This window comes from Berghia stephanieae, chromosome 1 (assembly GCF_034508935.2).
Source record: "Berghia stephanieae isolate SIO BIC M18660-M18661 chromosome 1, UCSD_Bste_1.3, whole genome shotgun sequence".
In the NCBI taxonomy this organism is placed as follows: domain Eukaryota; kingdom Metazoa; phylum Mollusca; class Gastropoda; order Nudibranchia; family Aeolidiidae; genus Berghia; species Berghia stephanieae.
Window position 1 is genome coordinate 7,990,523 of NC_088360.1, and position 18,455 is coordinate 8,008,977.

Here is an 18,455-nt window from a genome sequence, read left to right on the forward strand (position 1 = left end):
AAGTACTAATTAACTGTACTAATACAGTCCACTCGGTTAGTTGCAACATTTTGCAAGAACCGGAAAAATTATATATAAAAGTCACTGGTTAATTGTACCAAACTTTGGTTAATCGCAACAAATTTTTGACCCCAAGAAGTGGCAAATTCAATAAATCAATCAAAATCTCATGATTACATGTCATCATGGGTGAAATTGTGACAGGTATAAGAACCAAAGGTGGGCGGGGATTAATGCTACTGTAGTGTGTCACCACTTTATTTGACATAAAAGAGGGCAGGACATTACAGAATGGGAGGTCATCTTCGACCATTAGAATGGAGGCGAGGGGGCTGTGTATATTCTAGACAACAGGTGGACAATTAGTGTTTTAAGGAGAAACTGAGCGATGTCTTTGTTTTGGGATTGGCAACTATTCATTGTGACCAAAAAAACCCCATAAAAACACAAACACAAACTCTCTCACTCACACACATATATATATACAGTGGAACCTCCCGATAACGACATGCCACGGGACATAGTTTTTATGTCGTTATCCGGAGGTGTCGTTATTTAGAGGTTTCCAAGATGGCGGACAAAGTGGGCGTGGTAAAGCCAGTTTTTATTAACATTGACAAAACAAACAAAACATTGTAGTGTATTCCTCTCAGAGGGTTCTTGTGCGTGTGTCTGGATGAGACTTTAGGTGATCTGAACTGAGACATCTGTTCCCTATTTAAACCATTCCCCTTTCTTACTTTTTCTTATGTCATTTCAATTGTAAATCTAGAATGTTTTTAACTATCCAATTTTCTTCCTTTTTACTAGCGCTGATATGACATAGATGTGTCACAAGCGCTGTAAAACCCTTTACAACAAACAAAAACAGGTAATTCAGACGCTGCGAGTTAGATAAAATTCCTCCTCCCACAAAAACACAACTACTACTACCACTACTATTATTATTATTATTATTATTATTATTATTATTACTACTACTACTTCTACTACTACTACTACTACTACTACTACTACTTCTATCACCACATAATATCACATTTTCCAAGATTTTGTGTTTACTTGCTTACACTTACATTTATACCTTGGTTTTTATTAATGCATATCAGCCAAGATGCGTCAAAAAATCTGCGTTCTCATTGGTTTCAAAAGCTGCGTTATCATTGGTTCAAGCAGGAATCGTTTTTATAAACGTTGAGTACTCATACTCGGTATTTTTAGTATCAGATATCTACGAAAACTGCCGAAAATCGCCAAAATGATGTCGTTATTCGGTTTTATCAAAATGTGCGTCGTTATTTGGAGGTTTTTTTTACTGATCTTAATAGAAAAAAAATCGGGACCACGGGTCAATGTCGTTATCAGGAGGTTGTCGCTATTCGGAGGTGTCGTAATCGGGAGGTTCCATTGTATACATGCTCATTTCCAACTGTTTATCCCATGAGAAAAACGACTCAATCCAAATTTTGGACTAAACCAAGTAAACTCAATTGAGGCTGTAGCTGTAACCAATCATAAATGTCCACTCACATCAACAAAATTTTTTGGGAAAAAAACTTTTTTTTTATTACAAACAAAAAAAAACAAACCCAAAAAACAACATATACTAATAGCAAATTACAATTTGCTTTATTCAAAATAAAAATATTTGGTACAATAATAAATGTTGTATACTGTTATAGCTGTAGATGTAAAATAAGCGATAAATATTCATAAAAATATCCCGTCATGTTTTCAGGTCAACTGGAATCTTGGTTCAAGTTCTGTCTTGTATATTCCCACACGATGAGGGCCCCGCACACGTGGACATTGAGGGACCTGATGATTCCTTGCTGGGGAATTTCCACACAAACATCAAGGTTTTGAATCATGTCAGGAGGGATGCCTTCCTTCTCATTTCTACAGGAGGATTTTTTTTAATAGAGAGAGAAGGGGGGGGAGAGGGGGGGGGGGGGGAGGAAGGGGAAGGGGGGGGGGGTGAAAGGGGAAGTGGGGGGAGGGTGAGTACAAAAAGTGAGTAACGTTTAAAATAATTGGGAAAAAAAACGGAAAAAGGACAATAAATAATATAGGCTACATATGAAATCTAGAGTAAGGACAGGGGAATGAGGTCGCTGGAATATTATTTTAATTTAATCAGAAAAAAAAGTTTGGGTTGGTATCTCTGTGTGTAGATGACAAGTGGGAGGATGGTGAAAGGGACAGAGGGACACAACATAAAAGCAACATAAGAAGTTACAAAGTGTGCAGTCAAAACATTGCTCTCCTACCTCCCTTTAATTCGTCTGCTGACCAAGTGATTTAATCATTGTCAAATTATTTACTAAGTCTTATGACATTGCATTTTAAACTCCCTACTTGTTACTTCATAAATGATTTTGTAATAAGAAGTTTGTTTGCTTGAATCAATAAAATCTTGAACAAGACCCACCACTACTTAATGCAAAGTATTTAATCAGTAGTAGATCAAGTCTTGGAGTACAGAGATAATGTAGTTCAAGTTCCATATAATATCTTACATCACGCAACCACTTACCCTAGCAATAAAAGCGAGTTTTTTGGGAAAACATATTTATCCAATGGCACACTATTAGCCGTCTGCTCTACTCCAACCAAAATGTAACCCTTGGACTTTTTCTCCTCCAAATATTTGTTGATCTGAAATCTAGGAACCTACGGAAATGGAAGAAAGGAAAACATATACTGATTTGTTATTTCCCATCAATTTCAAAAATTAAAAATCTGTTAAAACATATCTTTTGACACCATCTACATTAGCATAATATATGTCTTTCTCAAATCTCAATTAATTCTAAGAATTTTTCTACTTTGGGTTAAGCAAGGTGCTCTTCTATCAGTAAATTATTAATAACCTTTCACATTTTCTTTTAGTTCAGTAATTATTTGGTTTGATTCCCCAATTTTTGTGTAACAATATCTGTAACTATAATTCAACGACCCAACATTCAAAACCACCAGATAAAAAGCCTCATTATTAAGAATTCACGTTCTATCCATAAAATCAATTTTTATGGATTTGACTTTCAAATGCTTAAATTTACTCAATTTTGCATAAGTAAGGAAAAATTGCAGCAATAGTTACATTAAGGAGTTAATGTTGAAAGGTTTGTTCACTTTGAAAATTTTCATTTAATGTCGGTGTCACTTGATTTTCTTTATTTTTTTTTTACCAAATAATATGAGTCAGACATATAAAGTGCATCTATTTAATAAATGAGGCGACTGTTAGACAATATTAAAACTACAAATCCTGATTTTTAAAATGCTGTTAACAGTCAGGTACTCATTTCACACCCGAGTAAACTGAGAGAATGTGAATAACGAGCCATTTTCAAGGATTCAACTATGTGCCACTCTGAACAGGACTCAAACCCTGGACTTTCTGGTCTGAAGGCGAGCGTCATAACACAAGACCACATAGCCACATCCTTTAATATTAATGGACAGAGATTTGAGCATCTCAAAACAGAGGTGTCCTCACCACATAAAATTTCAGTAAAAAAAAAATATAACAAGATATAAAAATCTGAATTACGAAGATATATGTCTTTAAAAGTTTCTTGAACATTTCAAACAAAGGTGATGATTTAGATTCGTTTGAGAGACTTCCACAACCTAGAGCTGAAAATTTGAAAAGATTTCCCCTAGTCTTGATTCTGCATCGTGGAATGGACACAATCTTCATACCTCAGTGATGTTGAGCCATTTCTGTGCAGACACACTAAGACTTTGAAACATGTGATCCTCCAGATGGGTCAAATTGCCAATGACAAACTCTGACACTCCAAATATCTCACTAGTTCTGCAAAGACCTTGAGAAGATGGAAGAAAGGATCAATTATTTACATTGCATTTTACTCGTTCATGTGAACCTCATGGACCTCACCTGTCGTTTGATTTTTGCCACTATGAGAGTTGTCAGATTAATTTTATTTATGCCTTTGTATTGATGGTTACAAAATCTCAAGTAGTTTAGTAGGTGATTTCCATGATGGATTGCAGGCATATTGATATTATCATTTATACACTGACTTCAAGAAAACAGCATTGCCTATATTTTAAAGAATTAACGCCACCACTGTTTTGTGATTCTAATCATAAGAATTAATCATAAAATCTGACATAGGGAAATGAAAAAGTTACAACTGACTGGTATATACCATAAAGTTCGATGGTAAGTGAGGGAGGCATACCATCAGGTATGAACAAGGCCTAAAGTTGACATCAAACTTTTAATCCTCCATGGCTTGACAGTCACAAAAATTGCTTTCCTTAACAAATAATGAATATTCCTCTCTCGACCACTTTTCTTTAACAAAACAAACGTTTTTTGGACAATATAAAGATATAAAGCATTCTGCCCAGTGTGCTTAAAATCATTCACTAACAATTCTTTCTTTTATAATACACTTTTTCTTTTATCATTCAAAACCTCATCAATCAGACAATAATTTACTCCTGTAAAGTTTTCAAATATTTCTTTTAGAATCTGTTCAAAGGTACTTGAAAACTTTTTGAGATATTATTGCTGCATCCAAAGTGCATTCTGTCAAATCTTCAGATCGTTTTGGACAAGGAAAATTGCCTAAATTTAGTAGGAAATGAGTTCACTTTAAATATAAAATAAATAAATAAATAAAATAATTTAAAAAATAACCTTACCTCCAAGATTGGGTACTTTGTCAATCAAGGAGGTAACAAGAATGAGTCCCCCATCTTTCAGTCGCCTCCTCTGGGTAATTTGTTCTGTCTCGGTCTCCTGGTCAGGTGACATTTGACGCCATGACACAATCTTCTTCTGGAAATCCCCATCTGTGCTTTCAACTATGTCATCTTCATTAACAGCTGTCATTGAATAGATAATCATTATTAAGTTGTTATTTTTTTAATTTCTAAAATCAAAGGAGGTCACGAAGAAATTTATGTTCTGACAGTTTTATCAGTGGAAGGAATCAATTTTTATCAGTTTCTCTGGGTTGCTATAGGTTGTATAATTAAAAACAATATTTTTAAAAAATGAATGTTGAACCAAAAGAATAGCTTGAATAGCTTTTCGAAGTGTCGGAAAAAGTTTTTAACAAAGTACATACCTTTTAAAAAATGATATTGGATGTATGTCAGTAAATTAATTATAAAGAACCAAAAAAAAAAGATAGAAAATGCATTATCACTCATGGAGATATGGAAAAAAACCCATTGAAGTAGGAAATTGTTTCCTCAAATTTGTTATATAAAAATTACAGAGCGGTACTGTTAAAAACACTTGAAATATAAGTACACTGTTGTTTATCATTCATTTTCATTATCATTATATAAGTTATATCCAATACAAAACCATAATACCACAACCCAATGACAGAGCTACACTGAAACATTAATAGATAATTTAACATTAATTACTCACTGTGGGCTTTCATCCTCCAAGGTCCTTCCTCACAGTCAGCTAGTTTTGATGAGGAATTGAAGAGTGGAACCAGTTTGTTTCCTACAGCATTCCATGATGTATCATGTTTCATTAGTTGTTCTGGAAGAATCCATTCTTCATCAGTGATGCTGGCAAGTCTTGGAAGCGTGTGAAAAATTGTCTGAGGTAGGGAAATGAAGTTGTTGTAAGCATACTAATTAAGAATTATTCATTGCAGTTCTTACACGGCAAAAAGCCTGATAGAACATTCATGAAATGGAAGAAATCATATCTGTGAGACACAGCCTCAAACCTGGTACAGCGGAGCTCGGTTATAATGAGAACCTCTGTTCCCAGCATAAATTCTCATTATTCCAGAGCTCTTGTTAAACCCATTTTCAAGGTAAAGAACCACATAATCTGATAATGGCCCTTTAAATACACCCATAATCTTCAAAATGGTGTACATTGTACTGGACTTTATATTAAAGCATCGACATATCTCGGCAATCTTTGCCCCCATTCTTCTCCACTTCTATGATGGAGAACCAAGCCACCTCCCAGCTGTGCGGCTATGCGGTCTTGTGGTCTTTCCAATCGAAAGGTCCTGGTATCAAGACTACTCGGTGCATAATTGAGTCCTTGGAAAAGGCTCTTTAATCACATTCTCTAAATGTACTATAAAATGAGTACCTGGTCATTAATAGCGTTGTCTCTGTCAGAAATAAATAGTAATATCGCTTAACAGGCATCATATCTTGTCCTAAATGTTACGTGTTCATGTTAGTCAGGGGCCCTTTGTAGAGCACTTTGAGCATATTTAGTGGATATTGCACTACATTAACAAATCTCAAAGCCTTTAGTCTCAATAGTCAGTCTCTTTCTTTTATGATTTTGAGAATCCATAATGTTGTTATTTTTATCAAGTTGGAATTAGGCATGATGACCATTGACTATATGATTCTGACAAAAAGTGTGGTGAAAACTTGGGATTGAAATTTACAGACAAGTTGACAGCAGGAATCAATAGACTATAACGTTAAAAAGAAAAAGTAAACGGTCTTGATCATAGTGTGATGCTTATGAATGGTGCTAATAGGTGCATTAATGTGACACTCGAACTCATCCAATAATAGGCTAGATGGGTTATTTCATTTAATTTGGAGGGGTGATCATCGTTCCCTTCTATACATACGTACATCAGCCGTACTTTAGTAATAACTATCCTTTTGCTTTCGTAGCACTGCCGATACTGATTGCTTCGCTTTGCATATGTGTGATTGTGATGTTTGTTGATAAATAAACGTGCATTTTTTATTTTGATTTTAGATTGAGTTCTCATTATCTCCAGTCTCCAAATCGCTCTTTCTCATTATATAAGTCTATTTACAATAGAGAAATAGTGGAGGAAAAAACAGGGATTTTGCCAATGCCGTGAACCTTAAGGCACCATTGTATCATATTGGAGTGAAAATGAATATAAAGTTAAAATGATCAGAAATATAGAATTTGGGATCATTCACTTTTTGAAAAACTACATTAATTCTACTCTATAAATGACATGAGCTTAAGCAAAGTTTCACATCTTTTTTACTATAAAATAAACATCACTCCAGCATAACACCATTTTGAGACAGTGGGTCACATTTTCATTTAACTTAAAAAATCCAAAACAAGATTCTTCAAAGTTCCTAACTAATAATTTTATTCTCAAATTGATTTTTGGCTTTATAGACATATCTAATAATCAAAATCTAACATTCGTGGTAAAGCAATGTCAATATTGGATTGGTCATTTCAATAGAATTTTGAGAGCTCGAAAGTCATCAGAAACACCTATTTACCAACTATAATTTAAATATGCCATTAAAAAATAAAAACCAGTAACTAAAATCAAATAAGAAATATTCAAAAAAAAAGTATTCAAAACACAATAATTCACCAAAACATAACAAACCCAACATATCACATGGCACTCTTAAAAATGACACGGTGACCTAATTATCTATAATATACTTTACCTCGGCACTAAAGTCATGAATTGGATCGAAAGAAGAGAACATAAAGTTTTCAAGGAGTTTGGGAATGGTGCCACTTGAATTCCTGTGGAGAAAAAGTGTAATAATTGAGGTAGAAGTTTTAAAATAGATGATTACTTTATTTTTATATTACCTATTCAGGTTTAGATTGATATCCAATTAAATTTTTTCTTTGATCTCAATCAAGAACAGCAAAATAAAACTTAAGTTGAAAGTAGAATATGAATATTAAAAACAGACAAATCAGAAAACAAAGACATAACAGATATATAAATAAATGAACAAATAGATTAATTAATCATGAAGTGATAATGAATGCTGAAAAAAAAAAAAAAGAATAATTTGTATATGTGTCAGTAATCACATACATGTCTTAAGTACACTGTATATTAATTGCAAAATTACATCATATCACAAAAAGACATCTGACAGATGGATAGCTCAATCACTTTGCAACATCAAATGTACAGAGAAAATGTTCAGCCATAATATTTAAGAATTGAGGATTATGGTATGCTAATACATCATAAAAATCAAAATTGCAAAAAATATTGATCTTGCCCCTATTTCATATTTGCAATATTTTTTGTAATACGATGGTTGCTTTGAACATTTACAAACATATCTAAAAAAAAAAAAAATCAAACAAATCCGATAAACATGTGACTGTTAGTATTATTTTAATTGCCTTGAATGGGCCCCTGAGAGGAAGAGAAGAAAGTTTAGCCACCCCAAAACGATCTGGCAGAAAATGGTAGAAATGGAGGAATGGTGCAGGATGAAACTCTTGGAGAACAGCAAGTCAATCCTTGACCTCCTGATCTGAGAAAAAAAAAACTATTAAAGGCTTATATGCCTCCTGGCACTGAGAGCCTTAAGGTTAGGGTTAACGTGATATTCTTTTATGATTTGTTGTGTGCCAGTATTGTTAACTGTCTCTCCATTCTTTCCACTAAAATGGTAAATCTACACCAATTCAAGAAACTCTTTTCTTTATGAAAACATCACACTGGGCAATGCTTTAAGATGTTAATAGCCAATAAACATGGTGAACATGGAAATTTCGAAATCTCGAATTTAGCTGACATCTCAAACTCAAAAAAGGGCCAACCATATGCTAATTTGTGATTACCTAAGTTATGTCATTTTTTTAAGGGCCAAAAAGTTGCCCACAAGCAATTCATTAAAAAAAAAAAGTTAACTCCTTCTGGGATAATGAGTTTATGTAAGGCATTTCTAGTTAACTTTATCAATGTCAATTTTTAAAAAGCCTAGGATTCTTACCCGTTCTTGTATATAAAATCAGCAGTAAACTGCACCACTTGAAACGTTTTTGTGACCTGCGTTAACTCTAATTGGTTACATTGACTCCACAGTTTCATCAAACAAGCTTGGGCAAATATACGAGTGTTGTAGTGATGGGCAAGGCACCATGGTAGAGTTTGTGAGATGGCGCGGCTGTAAAAATCATTCTGGAAAATAAATTAAGAAACAATGGCAAATCTGTCAATGCTATGCATTTCATTAAAATACTCACAACATCCACCAGCTGGATATAACGTACCAACACACAGTGCACCTTAAACCTTTCAAGTCTGATACAATTTAGTGAGAACTACTCATTAAAATGACTGGCTAAAAAAATAACAAAGAGTTGAGTGACATCAATTTCGTTCCTTCTCTTTTTTGCTGATTCATGACCAGTAATCATCAGTAATTTTTTTTTTTTAATGTAGATGAGATACTTATATTTTCAAGTCTAAAAAAAATCAAACAAAAAAACTAACGACAACAAACACACACACATATCTATTCAACCAAAGGCTTTCAACTGAAAAGAAACAAAAACCTGCCAATTTTACACAACAAGCTGATATATATTTATATAAATAAGCATACTGTTTTAACCTGCAGGATTATAAAACACCTTTATATAAAGTCTGGAATTATATTAAATCCCAGTCCTTGTCACACATAAACAGTCAAAGCTTTCACCAAGAGCATGACAACGATTACTGTCCAAAATATAAATTATCCTTCAAGCTATCAATGCATCTCATTGCATGTTATGAAAATATGTATTTGAACATGTTCATAATTATTTCTCATCATGCCTCAGAGATATCCTTGCGAGGCATTACTCTGGATCATTCTAATTTTTGTATTGTGAAAAGGATGGCAACAATACCATCATTAGAAATTCTCTTGATAGAAAATAAGTCAATCACAAAGAATTTTCTACCAGTTCAACTAAATTACCGCTAAGTCACTAAGTGTATTAGTCTTATCACAAAGTATTTTCTACCTTATCCAACCAAACTACTATAAGATGAATTAGTCTATTAAAAAGTAGTTTCCATCAGATCAAACCAAATTACAGCTAAGTGAAGTAAAGAGAGGCCTAAACGTACAATTCAAGTCGTGAATTTTGATAATCAAACTACTGGGGCCCCTAACAATAACTAGGAAAAAAAAATAATACCTGCATCTCCTTTGGAAGCTTGGGTCCAATACATGAAAGGATCAAAAAGAGTGAGCAGAGGCACTGGCTTCTTTTCTCTGTGAACTAATGAATTGATAGCAAAAATTATTATCTTGCAAAAAGAAGAGAAAAAAAATGAATCTTTACAAAACTTGATGAGAATTAATTTTATGAAACATTTCAGAAACTATAATTCCGTCCATATAAGACTGTTAATGTTGCTGCTCGAAGCTCGAAGAAATAAATAATATGAAATCGAATGTAAGCTTCAATTTAATTACAAAAACAAATCAAATGAACGTTTTGGGTTTCCCCTTTATCAACAAAACAGGATGAATGAAACACTACAGATGAATGAGATAATGTGGTAGTGGCGTTGTTAAGATGAATAAACAAAACAAAACAAAAAATACTCTCCGCAACACAATGCAGAATTCTAGCACTGGTAAAACAATTGATTTAATCAATGGTACAAACATTTTCGTCATAAAATGAGGGATGATCAGAAAGTTCTGACAGTAGTGTTGGATCTCAAAAACTTGAACAACTAAAAACCAGAAATTGTACTAGGCCTTCAAAATACTCTCCCTATCGTTGTAGGAAGGATTCAACTTTGTCAACAAATTCTGAAAAGCACAACGATAGTTATTTGGAGATATAGTTTGAAGCTCTAAATTGACAGCTTGCGCAAGGTCTTGTATGTGTTTAAATTTCCCTCCATTAAGTTTTTCTGTAAAGATAGGAAATAACCAAAAAACACATGGTGCTAAGTCAGGACTTTAGGCTGGGTCTGGTAAAACATGGATTCCAACCACATGAAGATGCTGAGATGTAGCCCTTGCTTTGTGAGGCAATCCATCCTTTGGTCTCTTTGTCTTTGTTCATCAATGACAGATTTTACATTTGGGCAGTGGCTTCTGGTTGTAATATGAGGCAGTATTGTAGTGCCCTCTATTTTGAGATGACTAGCCAAAATTAATTCAATACAAAAGTCAGGACCAACACACTATTTCATCTTTAAAATCTCAACTAATTGTGTCATTGGTCAGGTATTCGTAAATACTATACACTTATCTGTAGATTGTAAAAAGTATTGAACAAATATGAATATAACAAATAGAACAAAAATGTTGCCATGAATGTTTCAGGCATGAAACTCTCCTTCAGACTATGACAAAGAAAACAAACAAACAAAAAACGATAATAAGATACATAGAATCAAGAAATAATCTTTCTGCATATCAAATTACTGCCTTTGTTATTTGCTGAAGAAGGCTTTGAGTCCAAAGTGTTTCTTGTAAAGCATTTTCGTCAATTGAAATGGATATATTCAATACTTTAGGCAATAGTCTTGACATATCAAAACTTACCTTTGAGAATGTGTCCCAGATAGAGGAAATAAATATTGGATAGCGTAGAATCAGACGCAGCACCACCCATTCCAAATTGTGACGCACTGAGGGATGACACTCTATAATCAAACCTTGCCACAAACCTTCAAGAAACTCTTCACAATCACCCTGAATGAAACAAAATGAGGAAGAGATTATAGCAAGATATTAAAAATGGCAAAATTTTCGGAAACCATTAATATCTTATAATAATAAAATATTTGACTTAATTTTGATACCAAGGTTGGCTTTAAACATATCCGACATTTGCCTCAAATCAATTTCAAAATGCATTCATGTCAAAACTAAATTTTCTTATACTTGTGAACTAAAGACAACAAGTAATTTATTTTTTAAACAAAAAAAAAACCAGAAACAAAACACTTGTGTAAGAAATAATGGTAAAAACTCATCATGTTACTAAAGATTTGCTGGTTCAATATTAGTTGCCAAATACTGTAAGTTGTAATTTCTCAGTCTACATCTTGAGGGGGGGGGGGGGGGGGAGTGGTTTGCACCAATACAGCTGTTAACATAATGATTGGTTTTGATAATATGACAGATACAATTCACTTAAGACTGGAAAATAATACTGTTATCATTACTAATATTCTTCTAATCCACTTAAGACTGGAAAATAATTCTGTAATCATTACTAATATTCTGAGTGATAGAATTCAATTTAATGAAATAAAACCAATACAATTGAACCAATAGAAAACAAGAGTATGAATTAATTCCAGTTAAAATAAAAACTTTCGTTTCTTGTAGTTTCAGATTACTTGCCACTTATTTTTCACAACAACTGAATTCTAGATAATGAGGGAGTCCTAATGGTTTAGTGGTGGAACCCTCAACCACAATCAAAGAAACCAGAAATGATCCCATCCACTCAGTAGTGATACAGTATCTGGGTCTGTAAGATCTGGCAGAAACAATTTTGTAATAGACTAGCATTGCATCCTAACCAAAGGATAGCAAATGATTGCTACTTCCCATTTAACGCTATGCAAACTGGGATTGACTCTTATCTCTTTGGTTTTGAAAGATCACTTTTCACTGCAGACAATAAGAATATGTAGCTATAAAAACAGAGCAGTGTGAAAAACTAGAATTGAAAAGCAAGGAGGGAAAAGATAAACGGGATGAAATAAATACCTGTTGTATAAATTCTGACAAAGGAAGAAAAATCAACAACATCCTATGTTTGAGTCTGTGATGGTAGGAATTAGAAAATTGTTTATAGGACGACAAATTGGCCAACTGAAGGTATTTCTCTTTGAGACGTCTCATAAACAACATGGCAAACTCATGATCTGTTGCCACAGACAACCTGAGAGAGGTCAGCCAGTTGATCAGGATGACCCTTGTGTTCAGATCGTTCTTTGAAACACTGAGGAAACAAGAGGGAATATTTAATTATCTATAAAGAGGACACAAAAATGTGGCATGCAAATTCGATATATTCAAACAAAAGAATTATAAAAAGTTAACATTATTATGAGCAGTTATAGTTCTCTGTAGATATTGCACTGTCTAAATGCTCATTAAAAACAAAAAAGATCTCATTGAATATTGCTGTTTTTATTTTGTTGCTCATACTTTTTAAGTTTTTAAACTGTTGCATCAATTGGACAACGACTTTTGAAAAATTGGCATGAAAATTATGAATTACATAGTCTTGAACCTTAAAGGACTTTGACTTTTGATTTTTTTTTTTAATTGGTGCGGGTGTACAGTCATTTAGAACTGTAAATGCATGCAAATTTTACGATTTCTATGATTTGCTAGAAAAAAAAGATTTCAGTGCTTTTCTCCTTTATTATCATATAATAATAATAACAACAATACTATTAATAATAATAATAATAATAATAATAATAATAATAATAATAATAATAATAATAATAATATTTTAATTTGTAATTACCTAGAAGTGATTTGATTCGTAGCGAGTTGGTCACCCATTTTGTCTAAGTAGGCAAATACATCAAGTGTTAATCTGCGGGAAGTAAGGAAAAGACAAAGAGAGTAAAAAGATTAACTTGTGATAAAATTATGAAACATTTCCAATTATCTATGTCTGCGATTCTTTCTTTTTAGAAGGAGTTCAAAATTTAATTCTGATGCCTGAAACAAAACTAGAGTGATGATCCAATGCTAAACTGTTTGGTACCCACATCATGCTTTCAACTTTCTCAACTTACATCTGCTTTAGAATATTTAAAAGATCGATATTTTGAAGAAAGACATTTCTACTTCATAAACAAAGGCATTCAGAAGTGAATTTAAAGACTTGTGATGTCATAAATTGAAAACATAAAAAAAGTTGTTGTTTTTTTTAATATTAGAAAGCAGGTAACAGACCCATATCAAATTGAAGTCAAAATATTTTCAATTATGAACAAACCACCAACTTTACTCCTTGTAGTCCTCAAATAAAACTACCGCTTCTAATTGAAATAAGAAAAGCTCTTGTGCATCACTGTTGGGACAAATAGACTGTAAAAAGCTAATTCATTTATTCTCAATATGAGTTGATCGTAGGTGAATCAAATACATAACTCAAAGTCTGTCATTTACAACAAAATTTTTAAAATAAAAATCGTTTTTTTTTAAATTTACTTTTTCCCTTTTTCATAGATGGTTCCAAAGATAGAAGCATCAATCAATTTATCCACTAGCCATTTAGCTATGGCCTTGTCTTGGTCATGCTCAGCCATCACATTGGTCAAGTGCTGCATCAACAAATAAAGCACACCCGTTTTAGCCTCTGCCAGTTCCAGAAGGTCTCCAAGGAACTGAAATAAAAACAAAGCAAAAAAAAAAAAAAGGGTAGTCGCTCAGAGAAAAATGACCATGGAGCCAGAATTTTAAAAAATAAATTCTAAAGCATGAAACAAATAGCAATTGCTTTATAATCTTTGGATAAAACGCTATTTCATCATCATTTTCTTCCTGCCAGATCTAACAGATCCAACTCCTCACTCACTCATTGTTGACGGGTCATTATGAAATATGAAAATAATGGTACTTTTCTGATAGTGTGGTGCATCTTTAAGGGTCTCGATATTGCTCAAAAGTTTGATACCAGTGCTTCATGATGATGTAACCATCTTACTGTTTCATATTTGTACCTGTTTCACCACTAATGAATGAGTCACTTGTAACATATCTCATGGCATTCTTTTGTACTATTTCAATGTCCTCCATTCAGCTTTTATAATATGAACCCAAAACTGATCAACCAAGTCTAGTATTTGTTTAGCTAGAGTTTTATAGCAGGTATTTAGACATTGCAGTCCAGAATAATACTATAGTTATTTTATGAGTAATAAGTAATGCATCTTAATAATAATTTTTTTAAATCCAGTAATAAGGATTGCAGTAAGGAATCCCCATATGCCTCTATGCCCAAGTAGGTTATACTTGTTACTTTCAACAGGGGTGACTTTGCTTCAAGCTGAAACTTTGCCTTTAATTTTGGATTAATTATCGTATATTTAGCTTAGTGGCAAATATTACTACAACAAAGCTGCGAGAACTAAAAATGCTCCAAATTCACAGAGGCAAAGTTACCCATCCAGTCCAATTACCATGAAACTCACTCAACAACTTGTGCAAAGGCCATACAAAAATTATAGCACTTAGGGATATATAGAAATTTAGTAATGACAAAGCTTACTTCTTCAATGTAGGAGGCAATCTCAGATTGCTTGTCTTGTTTCAAGACAGAAGGATGTAAGACAGCAGGAATAATGGTCTCAATCCGCTGCCAGAACAAAGCATTCTTCCTCTCCTCCATCAGCTTGTTCCATGCTAATTTGAAGAATTGTGAAATATCTGAGCCACTATTGTCCTGTAAGATCTTAAATTTAAAAAATGTAAAAAATTAGCGTTTAGTGATATAAACTTTTCCTATGATAGAACCAAGCGGGATAATAATATTTTGTCTCTTTTTCGAGTCTGCTTAAGGTGTTGCATTCTTACGATGAGTTGAGTTTATTGATTACAGAAATTAAGAGTTTAATTTGGGTTAGCTTTAGAAACCAAAAGACACTTGTGATACTTTAAGGTTATTTCAGTGTTATGGACTTATACATCGATTTACACTAGGAAAGAGTTGCTCCCCTTTGTTATTAGCTAATTGATTTTAGTTACAGCTTAATTAGTTATTATTCATTAAGTCCATTGTTTAAATATTATTTGTGCTTACAAATATTGGAGTGGCATGCCCTTGAGAAGGATGCACTCTTTGTTCCTTACTTTCCATATTTGAGTTATATTATACTGTCCTTCTACTGACAATGTTGTTGCGATAGATTCATATATACTCTAACTTATACTCAGTAATAAATTGTTTTCTAACATTTAATCACTTAGCGCTTCTGAGTTGAGTTTTTTATTTTTTTTTTTTTTTATTTATTTTTTTTTTAGACCCATCCTATCTAATGACCCTCTTAATTAGTAAAAATTTTATTTGTTAGGTTCATTATTATGTTTAGTAGTAGTAGCAGTAGAAAGGCATTGGCATTAACTGCTTCTGTTTCGTTCGTTTTTTTTTTTTTTTTGGTTAAAGGATGAAATAAGATTGAAATATTAATGTAGCCTAACGCGTTCATGAAAGGTGGGGGGTTAATTGGTCAGTTGGTCAGTTAGAGGATATATTGGGTTGGTGGGTTGTAATAAATTTTGTTACTTTTTTAGATGATTTAAATTAACAATTAAAAAGCTGATCGTGGTTGGATGTGGAGAGGAGATAAAATGTGTTGTTGTGATTGGTGGATGGCAGAGATCCTGAACCAATCGGTTTATTGATGATTCAGGGCTGTTTGTGATAAATTGTCTGGGACTTATAGAGGTTAAGTAGGGGGGGGGGGGGGGGGTGTTGGATTCTGAGGGTTTTGATTGAGTTGAGTGGTGTGATTCCACAATATTAATCTGGTGTCCCGTCGAAAACACAACATTCAGCACATTATAAAAAGAAGGATGGAACACAACACAAAAAATTCAAGAGATATATTTAGAAGCCAGGGCCTGCAACACTTGGATCACAGGTGTCTGAGATGAAAAAAGACAAAAGGAAAAGTGACAAATAAATCCCTGAAGCAATCTACCCCTGTGCCCAGCCTGAGGCTTTCCAACGTTTCTCACAGATAATGGCAGGGGATCCTCATAAAAAAAAAAGATACTATGATGATACTATTGCACAGTAATTTAGGAAGATGATTTACAGGGGGAAAATATCATTTCACGGAGAAAAGCAAGCCAAGGCCTGTGGAAAAAACAAATTTTTAATCACCTCATTATTAGAATGAGGAAAATTACAAAAATGAATATCACCACTTCGAAAAAGAACAAAATACCAAACACTGAATATTTGTGACTCACAGCCTTCCTAAGCCAATAACAGTACAATAATACAAGACATGCCAAATACAATTCTACCATCTGTCTGGATTTTAAATGATCCATTTATAGTTTTTTTATTGGCTGAAGAAGTATTTTGAGCCTGAAACATTCAATGTTTGACATTTTTTTCTTTTTCAAAGCAGTTATATTCCGTTTTGTCCTTTTCCTCAATCTAATGAGGTGTGATTTGCTTTTCCTCAGCCCTTGGCTTGGGGTCTTTTTGAGAGAATTAGTTGATGTTAGTATGTTTTTCTTTTTGTCCATCACTTTATACAGCTCCTAGCAGGTTACTATCTGACAAGGAAAAAAACTACAAAGCTATAGAGAAAGCGACAACAGACAAGAGGTATGGAATATCCATTCAGTATCCCATAACAATCACCCACAGAAATCAAGATGACTTTAGATGAATCAAGGTATACTGGGTAAACAATGATAATGATATATAATTTTTTTTTTTTTTTCAACAAGATGATAGTCCATCAGAGCCACATGTGATGCTAGTTTATTGTAAAATACTTTTCGTCAGATTTAAGAGACCAAGCTAGCTATCCCTTAACTGCTTGTTGGACAAGGAGATAATAAAATATTTCAATTGTGCAAGCATTTGATACATGTTCTTCTGCTTGTGAGTTGATTGTTCTTCCACTGAGCTACCAGGACCCTCACTAAGATGCGACACATCAGAAATACAATTGTAAATTGAGAATTTAGTGTAGCTTTGTGGTCTTGAGGTTGAAGACTTTCTTCAGTTTGGTAGGTCCCAATTTCCAGTCCCACTTTGAGTAATGCAAAGTAGAGTCTTCGGAAAAGGCTCTTTACCCACATTCTCTCACCATACTCAGGTTGTAAAATGAGTACCTGGCCGTTAACTGCATTGCATCTGTTGAAAAGATTGTAATATTACCATTCAGGCATCATGTTCTGTCCTACATTTTAAATGTTTCTTTTGGGTAGGGCCCCTTGCAAAGCATTTTGAGCACATTTATGGATTTTACACTTTATGAATATTCAAGAATTTTATAGTCAATGTTTTGATGAATAGAACTCATAAATGTACCTGATCCATGACCAGCTCCATGGTTTGGATTACTGCAATGTCCGAATCCCCAGAGCCTATTGACAGAGCATCCATTGCCTCATCTATCAAGTTGTCAAAACTGGTGTAGGGTTGTTTCATTTTGATCTGAATCTCAAACATTGACTTTCTACATTGCCACTTGTTGGATACAAAATGGCTAATCACTCGACCAATTTGTAAATTTGACACCCTGGATCTGAAATAAACAAATAAATGAAAAATAATTAAATCCCAGGGAGAAATTCTTCTTCCAGGAGTCAGCTGCAGTATCGCGTCATTAAATGAGCTATCGGGGCTAAGTTTCTTGTTAAAGGCTCAAACCAGGTATCATCAGGGATAAGTACAAAGTCTTATCCACTCAACCTTAGGATAGAGGACATGTTGAAAGTTAACCAATATATAAAAACAAGGCCTGAGAGGCATATTTTCTCAAACCTTGGAGGTGTCTCCATTTACAAACTAACATGATTGCATTCATTGCTCTTACTTACTGACTTGAGAGGCGTTTCCTCTTTTCTTATTTCAATCTCAAACTGCGTGGATTATCAAAGACAGCCAATTCAAGAATGGAACTTCTTTGTCAAGTTTTGTGATACTAATAGGGCACAAAACAACAAGCTGGTCC

General features: G+C 33.6%; 1 protein-coding gene across 4 annotated transcripts in view; it reads right to left on the minus strand.

Moving 5' to 3' along the window:
• Window positions 1–1,604: 1,604 nt before the first annotated feature.
• The window catches only part of LOC144967170 (tRNA (guanosine(18)-2'-O)-methyltransferase TARBP1-like), a 55,041-nt gene continuing 38,190 nt past the window's right edge, over window positions 1,605–18,455 (minus strand). For all 4 annotated transcript variants that reach the window (XM_078904109.1, XM_078904081.1, XM_078904101.1 and 1 more), the window contains exons 14-27: window positions 17,810–18,026; window positions 15,023–15,205; window positions 13,963–14,138; window positions 13,268–13,339; window positions 12,496–12,730; window positions 11,317–11,466; window positions 9,947–10,030; window positions 8,749–8,936; window positions 7,447–7,528; window positions 5,426–5,606; window positions 4,684–4,866; window positions 3,709–3,833; window positions 2,537–2,673; window positions 1,605–1,899 (exon numbers count right to left, since the gene is read on the minus strand). In XM_078904109.1, the coding sequence (XP_078760235.1) occupies window positions 1,740–1,899; window positions 2,537–2,673; window positions 3,709–3,833; window positions 4,684–4,866; window positions 5,426–5,606; window positions 7,447–7,528; window positions 8,749–8,936; window positions 9,947–10,030; window positions 11,317–11,466; window positions 12,496–12,730; window positions 13,268–13,339; window positions 13,963–14,138; window positions 15,023–15,205; window positions 17,810–18,026 (2,173 nt within the window). In that variant the 3' untranslated portion in view covers window positions 1,605–1,739. The remainder of the gene's footprint in view (window positions 1,900–2,536; window positions 2,674–3,708; window positions 3,834–4,683; window positions 4,867–5,425; window positions 5,607–7,446; window positions 7,529–8,748; window positions 8,937–9,946; window positions 10,031–11,316; window positions 11,467–12,495; window positions 12,731–13,267; window positions 13,340–13,962; window positions 14,139–15,022; window positions 15,206–17,809; window positions 18,027–18,455) is intronic.